Source organism: Podarcis raffonei, chromosome 8, assembly GCF_027172205.1.
Source record: "Podarcis raffonei isolate rPodRaf1 chromosome 8, rPodRaf1.pri, whole genome shotgun sequence".
NCBI classification, from domain to species: Eukaryota; Metazoa; Chordata; class Lepidosauria; order Squamata; family Lacertidae; genus Podarcis; species Podarcis raffonei.
The window spans coordinates 73,397,938-73,420,426 of NC_070609.1; the positions used below are offsets into that span (position 1 = coordinate 73,397,938).

A 22,489-nucleotide genomic window follows, 5' to 3' on the forward strand; every position below is an offset into this window, starting at 1 on the left:
CCCCCCCCCCCCAACACACACACACCTTTGTTCCTTCCAAGCTGCTGGTTTCAATCCAGCCTTGGGAGATATTTTATATATATATATATATATATTTGGAAGCTCAGCGCGTGACTGACAGCTCGCGGGGGCGTCCTCCAATCGGCAGCCCCGGCGGGGTGAGTCCCGTCTCCGATTGGCTGCCAGGAGTGTGGGAAAGAATGCGGAGAAGGTTTCACACGAATTGGGAGCTGCCGCCGGCTATAAAGGCGGAGGGGGAGTTTCCTCGGAGCCTGCCAAGCCAGCAGCGGCTCTGCAGCAGCACAAGCGCGGCGGAAGAGCGACTAGCCAGGCGCGCAGGCAGCCGCGCGCTACGTCTCCCCTTCGCCGCGCGCGCGTTGACGCCTGATTGCAAACACAGACTTTACTCGACCCCCCGCCACCCTTTTCCTTGGTCTTTTGGCCAGCAAACTCTTAAGCTGGGATAAGTAACCATTGCACCGACAGCAGCAACCTTAAATACATTGGCTACCAACATCGGATGTACAGTTTTGATTTGTTTTTTTAAAAGCAGTTGATCCAGTCTCCCGCCCCTACTGTAATACTTCCAGCGCTGTTTTGCGACGTCCCCCGATTTTTGTTGCTTTTTCATTTCTGCATTAAAATCAAGAAACTGCAAAAATGCCGGCTGATACTATGGAGAAGCCTACTGCCTCCCCGATTGCGGGGGCCCCGGCCAGTGCCAGCCAGACCCCCGATAAACCCAAGAGCGCCAGCGAACACAGAAAGGTAATTTCCCTCATCTTCTCCCCACCCCGCAAAAATATAATGATTTGGGATTGATTTTTTTATTTTATATAGCTTGCATACATGTGTGTGACTGCGCAAATGGATCTCTCCTCTCGCCATCCTTTAGCGAATCTTACTTATTACTCCAAGGCTGTTTACGTACCTCAAATCTCCCCATAAAATGTGGGTGTTTAATCTGCTGGGGTTTTCTATATAGGACCATCTCCCAAATAAATTACTGTGTGTGTGAAATGAGCATGTGAATATGGTAGCAGCAGGCAAGTGATGTATGTTAGATTGGGGGGGGGGGATTAGCCTCGTGCCTTTGGGGCAGTGCCTTGACAGGTTTGAGTGTTATATGGGGAGGGGTGGGGAACAATTTTAGGGCAAAGCTGTGGAACCAAAAATGGGAAGTTACGTTTGTTTACAGAGTTGTTGTGTGGTATGAGCATGGGGGGGGGGCGTCTTGAGAAGGCTTGTAGTGGCTGGGATGGGTGTGCAATATGAAAAGGGTCTCAAGTCGACCCAACTACCTGGAGTAGCTTACTAAGTAACTAAAGCTATGCATGTTGCAGGTAGCAGTTGCATTCAAAGTTGTTATTGTGCTCGTATACAGGGAGAGAGATAAGAACGCTTATCTGATGCCCACCTAAATTTCTACCACTTCTCTGTGTTCCCCTCAGTCTTCCAAACCAATCATGGAGAAACGACGCCGTGCCAGGATTAATGAAAGCTTGGGCCAGCTCAAGACACTCATTCTGGATGCTCTGAAGAAAGATGTAAGTTTTGATTCAAGGGGGCAACAGATATATTTGGAGAGTTCCTTTTGGGGGGGTGAACTGCATGTACCCGAGTTCTCTACCCCACCCTGGAAAGGACCCTTTTGATTCTACTACTGATATTTAGCTACCTGATTGACTTATGGCCATTGTGGGAGGGGGAGAGATAAGCGAGAGGCGAATTGGTCCCAGATGGCCAGATGCAGCAAAGTTTTTGAGATATGGGGGAAGGGACTCCTTAGGTTATTCCTTGTTGCCTTGCCTCCCAAAAATGGAATAAACTTGCTCATCACGCTTGTTTGCTTTCCACAGAGCTCCCGGCACTCAAAGCTGGAGAAAGCAGATATTCTGGAAATGACAGTAAAGCACCTGCGGAACCTGCAAAGGGCTCAGATGACAGGTGAGGGCAACCTTCCTACCGGCAGATTTGGGTGGGCTGCAAATGGGGTGGGGGTGGAGATGGGGGTTCAATTCAGAACTCTTTGTATGTTTCTCCCTGACTCCTGGCTATCCTGCTTGACAATCTTGCAATCTGATGCACGTAAAATAAAGCCTGGCGATTTGGCTGGCCTCCCTCCTTTCCTGACCCCTTTCCAGTTAATCTGCTTAGCACATTTGTACACATAGAAAGCGGCCTTATGCTGAGTCAGAGCACTGATCCCTATATCTCAGCACTGTCTACAAAGACAGGCAGCGTCTCTCCAAGCTTTCAGGCAGGGAATCCTTCCTAGCCCTACCTGAGGATGCCATTGAGGGCAGAGTCTGGGACCTTCTACACACAAAGCACACACACTAACTGTGGCCTATGGCCCTCCTTGGGCCACACACTGCCCTTGCCTCCAGAATATCTGATACCCCCTTTTTTAAAAAACAAAAACCCTCACAGCAAACCTGTGAGGTAGGCAGATTGTCTGGGACCACCCAAATGTGTTTTGTGGCTCAGCAAGGATTTTGAACCCCTGCCCTTCCAGTCCTGTATTTCATCACACTCCCCTCCAGAAGTGATTTATCCAAAGCCACACAAGAAGCTTCATGGCTGAGCACCATGAGGGGTTTGAACCCAGCTCTTCCGTCACCAAATCCAGGTTGAGATACCCTGACCTGCAATTCAGCCAATCCCCATAAGCTTAAATGCACAGATATAATTAGCTGGTGAGGAGCAATTTCGGAGCTGGCATGCAGCTATTCACATAAGAGAGGAAAGGAAAGGAAGCTGTGTCTGCTGAACTCAAAAGGCTTTGAAAGATCCAAGCCGGCTAACCCTTCTCCTTCTTGTCTCTTCCCCCTCCTTTGCAGCAGCCCTGAGCGCTGATCCTACCGTCCTAGGCAAATACCGGGCAGGATTTAACGAGTGCATGAACGAAGTGACCCGCTTCCTCTCCACCTGCGAAGGAGTCAACACAGATGTCCGTGGCCGGCTGCTGGGCCACCTCTCCACCTGCCTGAGTCAGATCGTGGCCATGAATTACCCTGCGCCCCCACCGCCCCCACCACCTCCAGCCGCAAGTGGACAGCCTGCCCATCTGGCTCAACCTCTGCATGTCCAGTTGCCAGGACCTGCTGGAGGACCTGGGGGGATGCCAGTGCCTTGCAAACTGAACCCTGCGGAAACCTTGTCTCCGAAGGTCTACGGGGGCTTTCAGCTGGTGCCGGCAACTGAGGGCCAGTTTGCTTTCCTCATCCCGAACCCCGCCTTCCCGTCTGGCTCGGGGCCAGTGATTCCTCTCTACGCCAACGCAAACATGCCAGTCTCTTCTGGCAGTTCGACAGCAACTCCTTCTGTCTCCCCAGTGCAGGGGCTCACATCCTTCGGGGGAAGCTTAGCGCCAGTCTCCCAAGCTGGTGGGGAGCGCAGTGAAGCTGTCTGGAGGCCTTGGTGATTCTCTCCTCTGAAAACAGACACCATCTTCTGCTCCCGCTTCCTACCCCCTACCCCTGCACAAAAGGACTTGAATTTGGTTCCGTTGTATGGAACCTGGACTTTGGTTTTTGTGTTAAATGCACCCCACCCCAAAAACTCCTTATTTATTCATTTCCAAAGGTTGGGAATTCAGTTTGTATTCTTACTCTTTTTTTAATTAAAAAAATTGTTTATGACAAATACTTTAGTTTGGTTCTGTTTTTAAAAAAGGAAAAGTCTTACAGCACAATCCTATGTGTTCCTACTTTTTAAAAAGAAAAGTGTAAAGTCCCATTGATTTCAGAGGGGCTTGCTTCCCAGGAAACTGGATATAGGATTACAGCATTAGTTCTGTATCAAATATTCCCATACTATGCCAAAGCTTCTTTCTTTTTTTGTGAGTCTGTATGCCTGATGTTTTGGTTTGTTTGTTTTTTTAAAAAATAAAAAATGTTGGAAAGTATTTGTACAAATAAAAACTTTCTTAAACTAGAAATGTTGGTGTGTTGTCTGGCAAAGGCTGGGGGTGAAGGTGGGATCAGCTTTCTAAAGAGTCCTTCCATCTCAAGCAAGGAAGAATTAAGGCCTCTTCAGAAGTCCTTTTTATTGTGCATCCATGATAATAGCATGGCAGTTTCACACTATCCCACTTTCAGTACTGTTTGCACCTGCAGAAGACTGAGGGTGGACACTCGGCTTTGTTATCAATCAACACATATCCCATAACTTACTGCTGAGATCTGGTAACTTTATATCAACAAGTGGTGATGGTGGGTTTATCCAACTCCTGCTGCATTATAGCACAAGAGTGTCCCTCCAGACAGCAATAATACTGTATCACTGGGGAAGCATCACAGAACAGCTAATGAAGTGGGATGATGGCCACCATTAATCCTCCACTAACACACTATTATTGTATCTCTGGCATGTTGCAGATTACTCCAGCAAACTTACAGCAGTCTGTGGGGGCCCTTTGCCTCCAGGTGTGCAGATAGGCAAGTCTCTCTCTATTGATTGTGAAAAATACGATGGTGCTAGGAATCCTGGTCTCTTCCTTCCTGGCTTTGGATGTGCCACAGATACTATGTTGTTTGCATCTGTGTGTTCAGGCGTGTGAACGAGCAATTTTCCAAGCCTAGGTCACTCATTTCAGCACCATGGGCAAGTTGCAGGACTGCAATGTTTAATACAACCAACTGATCATCTGGGGGTGCTAAAATGTAGCACTAATTGATGAGGCAGTGGATCTTAAAAGTGTGTGTGTGTGTGTGTGTGTGTGTGTGTGAGAGAGAGAGAGAGAGAGAGAGAGAGAGGCTGTGTCTCCAGAAATGATGCCTGCTGTGACATGCCTGCAAACAATATGTTTTGGGTTTTGGTTTTTTGCTTCAGAACTACTGTCTTTAGTCATACAAATCAACTGAAGCCATGGCTGTAGCTAAGGAGGGGCAGGGGGCAGCTCCCCTCCCAATCAAGAAAAACAATAGAAATACTTAACTAACTGACCAATCACATCAGTTCCGCGCCCCTCCCCAACAAAAGTCCTGCCCCCCCCCACAAAAATCCCGGCTACGCCCATGACTGAAGCCACAATCTTAAGAAAACTTAACTGGAAGAAAATCCCCAACAGAGTGAGGGTTGACCTCTGAATAAACATGCCCAAAACTGTGTGCTGCACATGTTATATGCTTTATATGCTTTTTCTTGTAATGGGGCAACAGCTGGAAGGGTGGAGGAACCCTATAAGCATACCCTTGCAAAGGCTTTGCATGCTAAATATTGCCTCCTATCTCCCCCTGCCATTCTGGAAATGAGGTTTCAGAAAGTAAAATTATTCCTATTATGCAACAAAAGATTTTGACAAACCAAACCTTATTTGCTCATGTTTTCTTTCCCACAATTTACAAAGGGTTCAGGGCATATTCCAATATATCCTTACGTAGGTTAGATTGACAGTGATGTAGCCCTGGGGTAACAAGTCACATTGGGGAGCTGAATTTGCAACTTGGTCATCACCCTAACATGCTGTCTGCATTGGCTGTATCCAAGAGGACCCACTTCAACACCCACTTCAAATGTAAAGTGAACATGACAGGCCCAAAAGTTATTCTGCAGCTCAGATTTTCATCTGAGCTGGAAAAGAACCCAAGTCCTGCCTCCCACTTGTAAGGCTATGTGAACACCCACATCACCTTCGCTTCCACAGCAATTGGAATGGGCAGAAGGGAGGTTTCTCATTTTCCTTCCCCTCCTCAACACTTACAATGGGTGTATCCCACATGCTAGATAAGGAAGCCAAACCTCCCTCCACTCAACCCTCAGGAGTTGGGCCAGAGAGGTTGGGTGAGTTGGTAGATAGGTAAGCGGGTGGCTGGGAGAGTGGTTTAGAGACTTGCCAGGGCAGGGCTAGGGGAAAAGGGGTCCTCCAGATGTTGGACTACAACTCCCATAATCCCTGGCCATCTGGCCATGGTGGCTGGAGCTGATGAGAAGGGAAGTCCAATAGCACCAGAAGGGCCACCTGTGTTAGGGCACTTGCAGGGAATGCCTGAGTCTGAATTTGGGCTCAGCAGTGGACCTGGAATTAAAAGCAATCTATTTTTCAAGTTTGGGGTGAAATACGGTAGTTTTGTTTTTCTGAGTCTGCCTGGGGGAGTTCTCCTCCTTGGTAATGAAGATTTTGGAACCAATTGCCCACCTTTTTGAGGTCTTGGACCTCTAACATAGTTTTCCTTGAGCTAGTTTACAGGAGTTTTTGTGGTAGTATTTGCAACAAGGGGGAAAGATGTCATGTGTTTACACCTCTGTTGGACCTTTGCCAGCCTTCTATGCAGGGAGCAGGGGGCAAACATGCAAGCCTCTCCCTGTGGTACAGCTTGGGGGCCCTGCATACATCCGCCTACATCCTGCCTTTTCATGTGGCAAGGAAATTATGGGATGGTCTTTCTAAAGTCTGTTTTCCATGTTTCACGGGCAGGGGGTTGGGTGGAATCTCCTCTGAGAAGTCATTCTCTCTCTCTTTAGAGTGAGCAATTCTGGAGCACAAAACTGGGCACTGCACCCATCTGCCCTTTCCCCAGATGTGCAAGGACTGGATGTAGCTCCTTAGGGTTGAAAGGCAGGCCACAGAGGCACCGGCGTTGTCACTCCAAACGGCTGAGGTCTGGCATTTGGAAAAGAGCCCAGAAACTAAGCCCTGGACTAACTAATTCTTCTGTCTGCCTTCGTGGCTTATTCTGTAGCTGGCATTAAGCCAGCAATTTTATTTCCTTAAAAAGAGGTGCTGGGTGGTTTTTTTTAAAAAAACACACACACACATCACGAGGCCATCACACCTTCTGACCCAGAAACTCTGATCCAGCTGAGCAGGAAGAAACTATGACTACTTTTCTGCAGGAAGATTAAGATATGCAGCATTATTATTAGCCCAGGCATGTTCCTCTTTGACTGAGCTCTAGCACAAATTATATGTACGGTTGCCAAGTGGCTAGTGAGGGTGGGGGGAAAGCCCTGATCCACTCTTGCCTCTTTACATAAATGTTTGAGTCCCAGGACCAGGTTCACTCACTGGCATCTAAGGTAGAGCTGGGAAAGATACCTGCCTGAAACCCTGGAGAGTCACTGCCAGATAACATTGAACTAGATGGATCAGACATCTGGCTCAGTATCAGACAGATCCTATATTCCTACAGGGGCTAGTGCAGGGGTCAGCAAAATGAAGGGGAATGAAACAATGAAAATGAGGGGAATGAACAAATTCCTATGCCCCACAAATAACCCAGAGATGCGTTTCAAATAAAAGGGCACATTCTACTCATGTAAAAACACGCTGATTCCTGGACTGTCAGCAGGCTGGATTTAGAAGGCGATTGGGCCAGATCCGGCCCCGGGCCTTAGTTTGCCTACCCATGGGCTAGTGCAAAAGCTGGCAACGCTAGTGGTTATCTACCAGTTCTTCTGGCAGGGCTCCTGTGCCTCTAACACTTTTCTGACAGGTAGAAATTCAACAGGCAGAGTTCACTCTTCTTTTGTTCTCAGCAGAAAGCTGCAAGGATGTAGGGAAATAATTACCATATATTTTGCTCTATAAGACTCACTTTTTGCCCTCCTAAAAAGTAAGGGGAAATGTGTGCGCGTCTTATGGAGCGAATGCAGGCTGCGCAACTATCCCAGAAGCCAGAATAGCAAGAGGGATTGCTGCTTTCGCTGCGCAGCAATCCCTCTTGCTGTTCTGGCTTCTGAGATTCAGAATATTTTTTTTCTTGTTTTCCTCCTCCAAAAACTAGGTGTGTCTTGTGGTCTGGTGCGTCTTATAGAGCGAAAAAAACGGTAACTTGACATAATGGGCCACACTACTTCTGACTGTAGGCGGTGGATATCTCTTCTGGATGTTTCTTCAGATGGTTGTGGTGTGCATGTGTGTGCTTGTGCTTTAACTCTCTGCAAGGAAAAAGCTAGAACATCAGGAGACAGTTTCTGTCTCAGATATCTGCCTGTCATGCTGGTTTTCTGTTTGTAGCAATCAAGGTGGGCTGTTGCACTGACAGGGCAGTATTCAGCTGAGTTTTACTCAGAGAAGACCCACTGAAATTCATGTGTCTAACTTGGTCACATTCATTAATTGGTATCAGTGTGCCTACTCTGGGTAACTCTTAACTGAATAACACCTGCATTTCTCCCGCCACCCACCCACCCTCAATTTTATCCAAAACAACCCTCTAAGGTAGCTTAGCCTGAGAGAGCCCAACTGAGCCCAAGGTCACCTATTGAGCTTCATAGCTGTGTGGGAATTTGAACCTGAGACTCCTGGGTATTATCAACAGCTATTAGCAATGATAACTATGTTTTATATCCGCTGTTGAAGGCAGAATGCCTCTGAATATCAGTTGCTGGAAACCACAGGAAGGGTGAATGTTCTTGCACTTGAGTCCAGCTTTGGGGATTCCCACTAGGGCATCTAGGGCTGGCTACTGTGAGACAAAGACTTGGGAGATCAGGGTTCAAATCCCCACTCAGCCACAAAGCTCACTGGGCGACCTCAGGCCAGTCATTCACTCTCAGCCTCACAGTGTTGTTGTGAGGACAAAATATGGGAAGGGAAAAAAGAAGCTGGGTACAGTTCAGTCCGTGGAGCATGAGACTATTGATTGCAGGGTTGCGGGTTTGAGCCCCATGTTGAATAAAAGATTCCTGCATTGGGGTGGGTGGACTAGATGTACCTTGGGGTGCCTTCCAACTCTACAATTATATGATTTCTAAGTATGTGTGCCACCCTGAGCTCTTTGGAGGAAATATATACCGTAAATACATACACATATACGTGTGTGTGTGTGTGTGTGTGTGTGTGTATACACACACACTCACACACACACACACACATACATATAGAGAGAGGGGGGGAGGGAGGGAGGGAGGGAGGCGAGGAGGGAGAGGACACCAGCTACACTGCTCCAACTTCTCTAGAAAAAGTATAGGATAAAACAGGAACATTTTTATATAAAAAAAGTTTAAAAATCATAATTCAGCCTTCAACCCAAATTTACATCTGCTGTCAGGAAACATACTTTGGTAGGAAGCTGTTTGGGGGCAAGGTGCACAGAAAGGGGGGGGGAGAGAGATGTTATACCCTCTGTATTTTCTCTCATTTAAGGAGCTAGAGGGAAGCGGGAAAAGTTAGCCTCCCGCCTTACAGGAGAGCTGGGCAGTGAAGAGCCTTGGCCCTTTTGTCGAGAAGGGTAATTAAAAGGTATAAAAGGTCTCATTGAGTATGCAGCGGGCTCTTTTGCAAGGCCGAGAGTCTATTGAGATGCCTGGGAATGCAAGGCAGAAGGGTTAAATGTGCCTCTTTCCTCGCTTCCCACCCCCACCCAGCCACCCCCCTCCCCAGAAAGCCCGCTTTCTCATTGACAGGGTGAGATGGACTCTCATACTCAATAGTGTTGTAAATTCAATCGCCTGCCTTCACAATGCTCACCTCATAAAAGAGAATGATTCAGCCCTGTTCTTTTTTCCCCTCTCTTCTTCTTCTCTATCAGCCTCCCCAACCCCCATCCCTGCCCAATTTCATCCTGGTGTGGCAGAGAGGGAAAAGAATGGAGGGAAAGATAATTTTTGCCACCCATTATGACACACACCAACACACACACACACTAAGTGCACTAATCCCAGCCAAAGGTGAAGCAATTGCAGCAAGGCTTGGCTGCAGACGAATGAGACATTTAAAAATTGGCACCGATCAAGAAAGTCATACAACAAGGCATTTGTTCAGAGGTAAGGGGGAGGCAGGCAACAGGTGATGTGGCTGCCTGGAGTGACAATTTGGCAGTGAGGATAATAAACAGCAACACTGTTTAGCCTTTGTACAGCACTTGAACATTCGAAGCAATTCCCATATGTTCAGCCAGGAATCCTTACAACAACCCTGTAAAGTAGGCCAGTACAGTATTATAGTTACTGTTGTTGATAGAGAGAAGCGAAGCATCATTTCTGGGGAAGGGGCTGACAGGTCACCTATGTTATGCCAACTTTATGCATAATGGGGGGGAGCAGTAGATAGAGCTGGCCTATGTTGCCAGAATTCTCAGAGGGATTTTCCTGTGCGCGTGTGCACACACACACACCCATTTATGTGCCCCGCATCTGCGGTCAGGGTCGGGGGAAACAGCCCAGTGGGCCAGATGAGGAGACCTGGAGGGCCAAGTCTGACTGGAGAAATGAAGGTTCCACACCCATTTTATATCAGATTTGACAGGTTGAAAAGAGAGTCAGTGTGGCATAATGCTTAGAGTGTTTAACTATGACCTGGGAAACCAGGGTTCAAATCCCTACTCAGTCACCATTTCTTAGCCTAACTAATCTCCCTCACAGGATTGCTGTGAGGATGAAATGGGCAGGAGGAGAACAATTTACACCACCTTGAACTCTTTGGAAAGCAAAGGTGGTATATAAATGTAAAATGCTGGAGCTGGAGCAAAGGTGTGTGTGTGCCTTCAGTCTTAGCCCTACTGATTAACCACAGAAGGGCAACTTTAATCTGCAATTAAAGCTTTTGTGTTGATTCCTCTACAAGTTAAATCAATTCAAGTTTATTGCCCTCAGTTTTGGGTACATATACCATGCGCCCTAGGAATGCCTAACTCAGACATTGGACATAACTGAGTACAAATCAGAGTGTGTTTGTCTACACAGACAAGGGATCCTGATTCTCATGATCGGGGCACCTGGCTGTGCAGGTGTCTGGACTGCACAGAGAGCTCTTACACAAGAAGCAGAGCTCACAGGCAACAACTCTCAGTGAAAGAAGACCTTGCTTCAGTGGTGGGGCTAACAGCATTGTCACTGTGCCCCACTCCAGTCTGTACTCAGATGTGCCTTAGCCATGAGAAACACAGGCTGCTGCAAGAGCAGAAACAAAAAAATAAATAAAAATTATGCAACTAAGTGAACGGGTTAACACAATCGTCTTTGGCTTTTTCAATGCAATAACCATCAGAGTTTGTGAAAGGAGTTATCTTTTAGCTATTGGAAGGGGCAGAGAAAGAGAGAACATAGGAAGTGGGCACAGATATTCCTCAACTCAAGAATCCAACTTAGCCATTTTGTTTCCAACTCTCCCTTCCCAACAACAAGGGAAATAAACCTATTTGCACTAATTGCTGTATATCAGTTTTGAAGGAGATGTTATCTCAAGGTCTCACTCTAACCACAATGGCTTTACTCTGTCTTCACTGCTGGAGACACTATGCCTCAGATTATCCGTTGCTGGGAATCACAACTGGCACCAAACTCTTGCTTGCAGGCTTCCCAGAGGCATCTGGTTAGCCACTGTGAGAACAGAGCAACGGACTAGGCAGTTGTTTGGCCTGATCCAGTACTCCTATGATGTTTTTAAGCAAATGTGAGAGTTTACCTAGTACAATGTAATCGTAATATATACAATAGGCTTTTTATTTTATTTGTAATACAGAAGTCTTGTACAAGACCTCTAACCCTCTTAGCAAAGGCTCAGTAATTTTTCTTTTTTTATAAAAAGCAACTACCAAACAAAATGAAAATAGATATCCCAACCACGCCCAAAAGGGACGACCCTCCATTTTGCCCACTGTGAAACATGTAACTGGCTGGATAAGGTTGGCAATGTTTGCTCTTGTGCAGTTTCAGGGATTTATTTATTTAAAGCTGTGCATGCATAGGTGCAGAAATACCTGCGTTAATGCCCAGAATGGGAAAAGGGTAGAGGAGGACCAGTGGGAGCAGTGATTGAAGGGACATAAAAACACAGCCCAGGTGCAGTTTTGCAAAGGTTTGTCCATTGTTGTGGGCAGCAAGCAGCAGAATAGCAATGAATATTGTGATGTGGGGTGGGCAGGAAAATTTGAAAATTAACTTGCGGGGGGGGGGGTCAGATCTGAACAACCCATTTGCGATAATAACGTCCTTGTCTGGAAGCAACCCAGAATCAATACGCTGAGGCACCTTTCAGTGGTGGGCCAGGGTTCTTTTTACACTCACTTTCAGAACATCCTGGCTTTGGGAACATTTGAACCTCAGACTGTGTTATATACCATGTATTTAAAGCACATTCCCCAACCAACCCACAGAATCTTGGGGACTGTACTTTGTGAGAGTGTCAGAATTGGAGTTGGGGCAAACTATACAGTTCCCAGGATTCTTTTTTTGATGGGGGGGGAGGTGTATGTACTTTAAATGCATGGTGTGTAACACAGCTGGTTCTAAGCCCAATACCACAGCTATACATCACCAAATTACAATTTGAGTGACCAGCGAGGCAGGGAGGGATCCGGAATCCTAACAGATCCGGCTTGCACCGGGGAAAGCAGCCTGCCAAGGGCCCGGGTCAGCTGTCGACTTGGCTGCCCTGGAGCGAGCGGTGCGCGCTGCTGGGCCGGCGGCCGCGCCGTCCCTCCGCCGCCCTGCCGCGCGCGCTGGCTGGAGGTCATGAGAATGGAGCGATCTCTCTTTCCTCTCCCTCTCTCAGCGGAGGCTCCAGCAGCCCGAGGCCGGGCGCGCCGCCAAGCAACCCAGAAAATCCCTCATGGCTTGAGCTGCGTGCGGCGGCGGCTGCTGATGGCTGGCCGGCGGCCGCCCGCCTCTCGGCGAGCCAACTAGCGTTCAGCCGCCCACGCGGGGCCGGGCGGTGGCGCACGGAGCGAGGAGGGAAGGAGGGAGCGGCGCGCAGCCCTTCGCTGGCGCAATCGGCGGCCGGGTGGCCCTGCCTGGCCCCGCTGGGAGGAAGGAGGTGGGTGGGCCCGACGGGGCGGAGCGGCTGCCGAGCGAGCCAGGGAGCGTGAGAAGGAAGCGCTGGCCTTGGGCGCTACCGGTTAGGGTAGGGACAGCCCCGAAGGCCGATCCAGCTCGAGTGAGTCACGCTTCCCAAGGCTGCTGCTGCTGCAATCCCACTTCCCTGGCAGCCGGCCCCGTCGAGCTCCGTGGAGCTTTCTCTTGAGCAGACATGCAGGAGCGTGGCCTTGCGCGGGCGGCCGGCGGTCGCCAACGCAAGCCCTAAGGCAGGGAGAGGAGACCCATTGATGAGCTGGGGCGTTAATGTCAGTGGGGCCACGTGGAGTAGGACTTAGTTGGATACCATTCTTATCTGCTTATGCTTATCTGGGAGCCTTCACTGATTCCCCCACCCTCGGGTTCGCCCTACATGTGCCCATTCCACCTCTGAGATCGATCAGCGGAATTGCCGCATAATACCCCTGACCACATTTGTAAAAACATTATTGTTTCGTGCCACACACTTTGGAACTCCCTGCCTATTGAGATCTAGCAGGCGCCTTCACTGTACTTTTTTTCCTGCTAAAAACTACCCTGTTTAGACAGGCCTATCTAGAAAGTTGAGGTAATTTTAATACGTTTTAGTATTTCAACTTTTGTAGGGTTGTAAATTTTGTTGATTTTACTGTTTTTTCTAAACCGCTTTTGAGTTTGTTTTTGTTTTTTTACAATCAAGCAGTGTATAAATGTTACTAAATAAATAATAAAGAACCAAATCTTGCCTAAGAAACTTTTAACAAAATCTTAAGAATTTTAAATTATGTTTTGAATATGTTTTTTTTTATTATTTTTTAATGCAGCGTTCGAAACTCCAAATGTTCTACGCACATTTTGTGACGGGGAATTTCATTAGCGCAAGCAGTTTCTGAGCTCTGGGCACAGTACTGCGCCTAACCTTTCAGATTGAAACTGCAGAGTGGAAGGAAAGGAGGACCTTTTTCTGCCTCCCCACTTCCAGCTACTCTCTGTAGACTGGAGAAGAGATCCTCTGAAAAATAATAGGGGGGTGGGCAGGGGAAGGACTAGACCATGTGAAAAATGAACATAATATTTTAGCTGCAGTTCATTCATTTTCAGCTTTGTATTGTAATAAAAACGCACGCCTAGACATTCTGTTGTTGCATCCATAACCTATGTTTAAGGTGTCATTTAGCTCCTAGCTTTCATATCTCAGTTTCTAACACTGTTTTATTGGCATTGTTTTATCCTTTATGTTTGCCATCCTGGGCTCCTTGGGAGGAAGGGTGGAATATAAATTTAATAAATAATAATTGGTTGTATCCAATGCTGTGGAAAATATTCCCAGGCTTTCCCAGCTGGATAAATGGGTCTCAACACAAGTGTCCATCAAAGGCTATCAATGGCTACTAGTCACAATGGCCCTACTCTTCCACCACAGCTGGAGGCAGGTTCCCCACAAGCATCTTGGTGGCCACTGTGAGGACAGAACGCTAGACTAGATGGGCCATTTCTATGTCTGCTTATAAGGGTTTTAGTCTTGTTTTAAATGTATTAGTTTTTGTGTTTTAAACTGTTTTATATTATCTCATATGTAAATTTCTTAGAGTTGTTGAAAGGGTGATCAGTAAATCAAAGATAATTATAAAATAGTAATGATCAAATATTTCCACTTCTGCACTTCTCTCTGCCCCCATTTTGGCTGGTTCCTTAGACACTGGAAGAGGTCCTGTAGCTGATTTTCCTTACTCCAATGCAACACAATTAAATTTGTTAAAATGGGAATAAAAAGCATCTTTCTATTTTTGCAGTGCCCTTTGGAAACGGGCCAGACTTGCATATCAGACTGGTACATCAGTGCTCCTCATTTCCTATCTTGAACCAATAACCTTATGTCTCCTGATAAAGAAAGAAAACCTTGAGTTGGCCTGATTTAATCAATCCACCCTTCTAGATTAGCTAAACAAGCTATGTTCATAGCGAATACTGTTTTTAAAATCAGTATTTTTAGTATGCTCAAATGTGAACTATATACATTTTTTTCATACTATGTAACTTCTATATAGATACTTTTAAAAATAGTTGTTTGTATTTCATTTAGTTTTATTAGATGTTGCTAAAATTATTTTGCTTTGATGCTAGTCATTATGTTTAATCAAAGTTGTTGCAGTAGTTGCAGTGTATGTATTTTGGGCATATGATTTATCAAATCCTTTCATGAAGTTGCTTTTATTGGATTGTTGTTTTTCTTGGATAATTGAGAAATGTTAGAAAAAATACAGTATCTCTTTCAAATAAAAAATTAGGTATACATACGCATCTCTCACGTTGTCATTTGGGAAGCCATCTCACCATTTGCAGGCTGCTCAGTTCTAGACTTGCTGATTCAGGTAATTGTGATTTAATTAGGATTTCTCGCCTCTTCATCAATAATAAATATTTTAGATTTGGACTGCTAATATTTTCTAAGTTTTTATGCCTTTAAACTCATTTATCTTCTTTTCTGTAATTAAGTTCTACTAAGTAATGTACTTGCTATGTGCCTGAAGAAGCATCCTTGAAGTTTTCTGTGCGCTGATACAAAGGGGGACTAACTCTCTCTCTCTTAATGTGGCAGTTGTAGAGGAAACTTGAGGTGAAAAACATAACTGTCAGGCTCAGTGACTGCTGCATAGAAATCATGCTGGGATATCCCCTCTGAACAGAGCATTACATGGCTTAGGTCCAAGCTATCTGAAAGACCATATTCCCTCATATGAACCTGCCCGGGTTTTGAGCTCTGCAGGGGAGCCTTTCTCACGGTTCTGACACCCTCCCAGGCACATTTGGTGGGGATGCAGGAAAGGGCCTTCTCAGGAGCTGCTCCCAGATTCTGGAAATGCCTCCCTGGAGAAGCTAGCCTGGCTCCCTCCTTGTTGTCCTTCTGCCGGCAGGTGAAGGCCTTCTTGTTCCAATAGGCTTTTTGGGAATTGACTGCTTTTAATGAAAGGGCTGTTTTTATTGTAATTATTTGGATGTTTTAAACAGATTGTATATATGTATATAGTTTTAATTCTATTAATGTTGATTTTTTTAAAAAATATTGTTTTTTCCATGTTTTTAGTGATTCTTTTTTAACTGTAAGTTGCCTTGAGTCCCATCAGGGAAAAAGGTAGCGTATAAATAAACATACTACCATTACTACTACTACTACTACTACTACTACTACTTGTTGTTGTCACAATGCTAGTCCTGCTCAGTGTAAACCAATTAAATTTAACATACATGACTAACTAAGGTCCATCGATTCCAGGGGGCCTATTCTGAGCAGAACTTAGTTCGATAAAGCCTAACAACAGCAGTAGTTCAGCTGTTCACTACAAATGTTCATAAGGCTCCCCCCCCCCCCATATAAACACACTTATAACTGAAGCACTGCCTGGGAATAAGCTCAATTGAACACAGCAGAAATGACTTCCAAGTAATTCATAGGATGCATAGGACTGGGTTATGCATCTGCAATCCAATGCACATTCACCGGCGAGGAGGCTAGAAGTATTTCTAGGCTGGCTTGAGATAGCTTTCAGAGTTAGGGGGTTAGGCAGAATCATGTGTGAAGGGAGCATCAAGCAGCTGTTGGCCATCATAGAACCTCCAGTTCAGAGCCAGTGGACCTGCAAGTACAAGCTAGTGGGCTCAGGCTTCTAGGGAGGGCTACTGCATTTCCACCCCACTTATGAGTTTCGCAGGGGCATCTTGTTAGTCACTGTTGGCAACAAGATGCTGAAGTATACTGAACCTTGGCCCAGCTCAGTAAGACTCTTCTTTATATTCCAAGTGGCTGTAAGGCCCTATTCACACTTGATTGGGAGTGTGCCTCATTGTGAGAATTTCAAGTCAACATATGTAGGGTTGGGGCTGTAAGAGGAGGAAGAAATTTGACCATGCTGAGCCAATAAAATACTTGCAAAATAAAACAAAAACCTCCCTTATTTGTGGCTTCCTTTGCACCTGGAACTAGACTTTGCAGCGGAACTAGGACTACCTTGCAGGACAACAAAGGGTCTATTTAGCCCATAGTTCTGTTCCCAGCAGCTCCTGGCCAGATGTTGTTAAGAAGCTCCCAAGCACAAAGGGAACCCCTAGCTGCACTCTTGTTCTCAGCAGCTGGCTTTCAGGAGGTGTACTACCTCTGTATGTCAAGCTTGCTGTAACAGCCACTGTAACTGCTGTGACATCCACTTGCTGTAACAGCCAGCATGGCCAATGGTCAGGGGTGATGGGAGCTGGTGTTCAATAATGTCTGGAGGGCACCACATCTCCTTTCCAACCCTTCCTACATGAGCTGCCTCATACGGAAGTCAGACAGTCCATCTATCTCAGTATTGTCTACTGAATGGCTGGCAGTGGCTCTCCAGGATTTCAAATGGTGGTCTCTCTCCTTGCCCTACCTGGAGATGTCAAGAATTGAACCTAGGACTTCCTGCATCCAAAGTATGTGCTCTACCTCTGTGCTACAGCCCTTCCCTCAAGATACAGGGACATAGGAAGCTGTTTTGTACTGAGTCAAACCACTGATTCATCTAGCTCAGTGTGGTCCCTAGACTGATTGGTAGTAGTTGACCAGAATCTCAGGCAGGAGATTTTCCCAGCCCTACTTGTAAATGCCAGGGACCACCTGCATGCTAAGCGGGAGCTCTACCACTGAACTACAGCCTAGAATTCACCTCCAGATCTGATTGTTTTTAACACCTGAGGTGGAGGCAGGGCTCCAGGGTTTCAGATGGAATCTTTATCGGTTGTACCTGGGTATGCTGCCAGGCAGATACTCTGTCACTAAGCTATGGCCCTTCTGCTTGTGTCAATGACTTTGTTCAAGTTTACTTATAGTCTACAGACCTTCGGATTCTAAAACCAAACATTTGATTCCATACAATGAATGGGATAGTAACTAAAAAAGGCAAGGAAGCACACTAACCGCCCATTTTTCATTCTAAATCTTTTTTAAGTAGGACAAAATCAAAACCAGTAACGCTTAACAATTCTGCAAAAGTTTCTTTTGAATCATCATAGTTGGGATTCAAATGCTGCAACCCATTCAATTTACATGAGACTCAGGTTGTGTATCAATGACCAGAGAGGCTGTAAAGCACTCTAAAGATCTTCATGGGAAAGGAACAATCAAGGGATCCATAAGTCCAGCTCCTTTATCCATATAAAAATTACAAAATATGGCAACAGTTCCTAAATCTTCACTACCACAGGTGAAAATACAACGATCATAAGGAATACCATTAAATCTTCGAAAATAACTGAGGGAAGAACAAAGTCAAGTTAGTGCAAACGCTTCCCTATATTTTGGGACAAATAAGGACCTAAAGTACGGTAATTAAGCACAAGGTTCGGTAGCTTAGATGGGTTTTCAATGCAGATTAGACAAATCCATGGTGCAGAATAGGGTCACTTGGAAGTCCCCATGGACACAGGAAGTCTTCCTATCAGTACCAGGTGCTGAGGAAGGCTGTTGGTTTCATACCCTGCTTGGGAGTTTTCAGAGACATCTGGCAGCTAACATAATTCTAGACCTGTATGAACACCATATATTTAAAGCACATCACTTCCCACCCAAAGAATCCTGGAAACCGTAGTTTACCTCCTTACAATTCCCAGCACCCTTTACAAACTACACTTCCCTGCATTCTTTGGGGGAGGTCATGTTGCTTTAAATGTATGGTGTGTACACAGCCATTATGAACATCTGGCCTGATCTAGTCTGGTTTTATTTATTTATTTATTTATTTATTTATTTATTTAGTACTTATGGCCCCATTAGGCAAAGGTTGGCATTTTATTGGCCAATATACAGTGTAGCAGAAACCAGGCCATCAAAATGTTTTATTTAGAAAGGTGTACTTAACAGAAGATGGTGCTAAGCCTACAGGGCAGAGGGGAAAGGCCCTGATCCGAGAGAGCTATTGGAAGTGGGCGCTGCAGTAGGTCACAGCTGTCCCAAGTGGTGGGCAGATTTATCCAAGCTGTTAATTTGATTAATTGAAAAGAAGTGCCTCTAGAGAAGCAGTCGCGTTCTCAGGGGTCAGGGGAGGTCACTGAGCTGAAGCACTCAATCAGGACTTTCTCTTAAGGCCAAAGGGGATTGGAATGCCGCCTCTTTCAAAGCCGGGCAGATTGGCGCCAAATTTCTTGCATTGCTCCCTGCCTCTTCTGTTGCACTCGACCGAACACACCCGCCATCACAAACAAAGGCAGCAAATCCAGCTCAATTTGGCCTGTGTGTCTAACTACCAATCCTCATACAAAAGGAAACTGGCATAAAATAAATAAAACAGCCTGTTTTCCATCTGCAGCCTTCATTTAAGGGCACCTTCATTCACAGGCCAGCTGAGAGGATTTAGCGACCCTCGTGCAAACATGAGTGTGCCCCCATCTCATGCAATTGCGTTTTGAAAGTGACCACTGTTCGTGGCGTTTTGGGGCTGCAAGTTACTTTACTCCCCTTTCCCTTCCCACCTCCTTGGTGCAGCACTCCCTCTGGTGGTGATGCCTGGAATTTGTCAGCTTCCTGACCAGTGGGCTGGTGGCTGTTTCTGTTGGGTTGCATCCAATGCTAGTCTTAGTCAGAGAGCAGATCTATTAGAATGAATGGTCCTGACTAACTTCGGCTCATTAATTTCAGCGGGTCTTCTCTGAGTCAAACTTAGTTGAATGCACGGATTCTTAGTTGGAGCGATATGTGGAACTGCACTGCTACATATTATGCATTCCACATTTGTAAGAAACCAATCTTTTAGAGCAGCAGCATCCACACTTTTTTTAAAAAAAGTTTTTACTGATAACCTCATTGCTTTATTCTTTTTGCAAACCACTCTGAGGATGTTGGGTTGTTGTTTTTACACTCAAGCAGTATATACAATTTATAAAATAAACAAGTGACTCCTTGTCCCCAAGATTCTGCCATTGGTGGGAGGCAAATGAGTGGCTTGAATAGCCTTTCATATCCCTCCCTATCCACAACGATCCTTCAGCTAGCCTGGTTGCTGAGTCAGACCATTGTTCCATGTGGCTCAGTATCATCTCTTACTGACATGCAACCAATGTCTTTCTCAATCTTCACTAGGAAGCCCCAGGATTGAACTTGGGACTTTTTGCATTCAAAGCATGTGCTCTACCAGCCCTGCCCTACCATTCCTCCTGGTGCAATAATAGTGATAATAATTTTTCAAAATTCTTTTAAAGGAAAAAGATGAAATAACATTTAAATAGGCAGAGATTGGGGTGGGGAAACCCAGACAAATAATGACATACAATTAATACTCAGAAATAAGAGTAGGCCACCCTCAATTCACATTGTAGATTCAGTGCACAAATCTTAAACCGAACCTCTATTGAGGCGTATATGAAATATGCTCAAGGGACACAGGGCAGTGAGGTCCTCAGACTGACGCGTAACAGACAGTACGTATTTATTCTTACAGGATCAAAGTACCTGGGATAGCTCAGTTGGCAGAGCATGAGACTCTAATTCTCAGAGTCATGTTGTGCAAATGATTCCTGCATTGCAGGGAGCTGGAGGTTCTATGCACCTCAACGATTCTAGGATTATATGTCTATTAGCCACAAGAACTCACTTGTGATGCGCATCCATTCATCCCCAAACTACTGGGATACAGACTCACTGAATCATAGAACTGCAGAGTCAGAAAGGTCACCTAGTCCAACCACCTGCAATGCAGGGAACCACAGCTAATCACAGCTTGGTTGGATGCAAGCCCAAATCCAGAAAACAGGTCACAGAGCAAAGCCTGGTCAAAAGGGCCACACCTCACTGACACCTTCAAGCAGAATGCCTTCCTCAGGGCCTCACTAGTAATTTTAAAGAACATACCTGCAAATATCAAGGACTTTGCCAGTACATGGTTAAATGTGAGTAACAACTTCAGTGAAGCAAGAATAATATTAACATTATGTTTCTGGGTATATGTTGAGTTCTTTTTTCCCCACCCTAACTACAGTCAGCCTCCTTCAAACATCCAAGGTTACGATAAATGAGCTTCCTGGTCAAAGGGTATGACTTTCCAGTATAGGTTTGTTTGAGTTGTTTCAAATGTTAGTCATACTCAGAGCAGCCCCACTGAAAGTAATGGAGATGGTTAATTTCAATGGGGCTACTCTAGGGCTGCCAGACATCCGGATTTCCCCAGACATTACTAGGATTTCAAAGGCGGAATTGATGTCCGGGGGGAATTTTTGAAATGTAGTGCTTTGTCCTGGATCTTCGGCAAGTCAAAAATCAAATTCTTTTTGGCGTTGATGTGAAAAAAAAGCTCAACAATTTTGGGGTTTGTTTGCTTGCTCCCCACCCCCCACCCCCCAGAAATAATAAATGTGGTCGTGAGCAAATTTCATCATAAGCTAGTAAGGTAACTACAGTGGGCTGTCACCAATGCTAGTTTGACTCAAGAGTAGGTCTACTGAAGTTAATGAAAACAACTCGCTTAGGTCCATCAATTGCAATGGGTCAACTCTGAGATGGGCACAAATCAGAGGGTCTGGCTGTTTTTTATCAGAAGGAAAGAACATTTTGTTTGCTGCAGCAACAATACTTTTTTAGAAATAAAGCTTTCGAGGCAAAGAGAGGTTTGTTCAAAAGCAGAAGGCAGGAACACATGTTCATTTAACAAATGTGTAAGTTAGTGTGCAGCTCTGCGATGCAGCATGGCTCCTTTCCCTTGCAGTTATCTGAGGCTAAAAAGCAGCTGACATATATCCTGCCGGATCTGTTTGCTGCTGACTCCTTGACCACAATACATTGACCAGGACAGGTGAAGGATTCCTGAGCAGCGGGGGTGGGATGGAGCAAAAAGCGCTTGTGCCCACTCCCCCACCCAAACACATAAACCTAATTAGCAGCATCAAGGGGTTATATTTATCACAGACGTTTGTGGGAAAGCGGGCGGCTCAAAGGTTTATGCTTCTGGGGAGCGTAATATGTCTGGCTGCCTCAACTGAAGACAAAATTTATCACGAGGAGATAACGCCATGTCTATCCGAAACAATTTATTCAGCAAAAATAGGAGCCAGATAGGGGAAGCGTGGCTTTTAGAAGGCTGCATTTGGTTTGTAGCGAATGACAAATAGTACCAAATAAGCCCCCAAGGCTTCAGGTTTTCATTTGTTACGAAACCTGCTATGTCAGTAACAAATGGGTACAAGGCAAGTTTAGTTTCGTAAACCTAGGCTTCCTATGTGCCGTACATTTAAAGCACATGGTTTTCCTCAAAAGAATCCTGCGAACTGTAGTTTACCCTTCACAGAGCTACAATTCCCAGTACCCAGGGTTCTTTGGGGAAAGCCATGTGCTTTAAATGTATGATGAATTGGCTCCTCCTCTCTCTGAATCGTTCCATTCCAGCTGCTCGTTATAAGTTATAAGAACTACTGTGTAAGTTCAAGAACTGGATCACTAGCTTCCTTGTTTCCTCTTTCCTCCTCATCGCCTTTTCCCTTTGTGATGTGTGTTTTAGAATGTAAGCCTGCAGGCAGGCAGGGATAAATTCCCAGGATACTTTGGGGGGAAAGGCACGTGCTTTAGCACATATGCAGCCCAATTCGTACCCATTCACCACGCTTTCGGGAGTGGGGGGCTTACCTTCTTCCTCGGCAACATATCTGATGGGTTCCGCCCCCCCCCCGCCCAACACACATATTGTATCATTCAGGGACATTTGCATCTGAGAGTGCACAAACGACAGCTGCGAATTGTAAGTGAGGCTCCCTGCAAATTCACTTT

At 45.7% G+C, this 22,489-nt stretch overlaps 1 protein-coding gene across 2 annotated transcripts; it reads left to right on the forward strand.

Moving 5' to 3' along the window:
- The first annotated feature begins 250 nt into the window (after positions 1-250).
- HES4 (hes family bHLH transcription factor 4) lies at positions 251-3,943 on the forward strand. 2 transcript variants are annotated; one of them, XM_053400814.1, is made up of 4 exons: positions 251-768; positions 1,452-1,547; positions 1,860-1,947; positions 2,844-3,943. In XM_053400814.1, exons 1-4 carry the CDS (start codon positions 661-663, stop codon positions 3,425-3,427), a joined length of 876 nt encoding a protein of 291 aa, XP_053256789.1. In that variant the 5' UTR covers positions 251-660; the 3' UTR covers positions 3,428-3,943. The 2 variants fall into 2 exon arrangements, with proteins under 2 accessions (XP_053256789.1, XP_053256790.1); XM_053400815.1 differs by having other exon boundaries at positions 2,847-3,943.
- Positions 3,944-22,489: the final 18,546 nt, after the last annotated feature.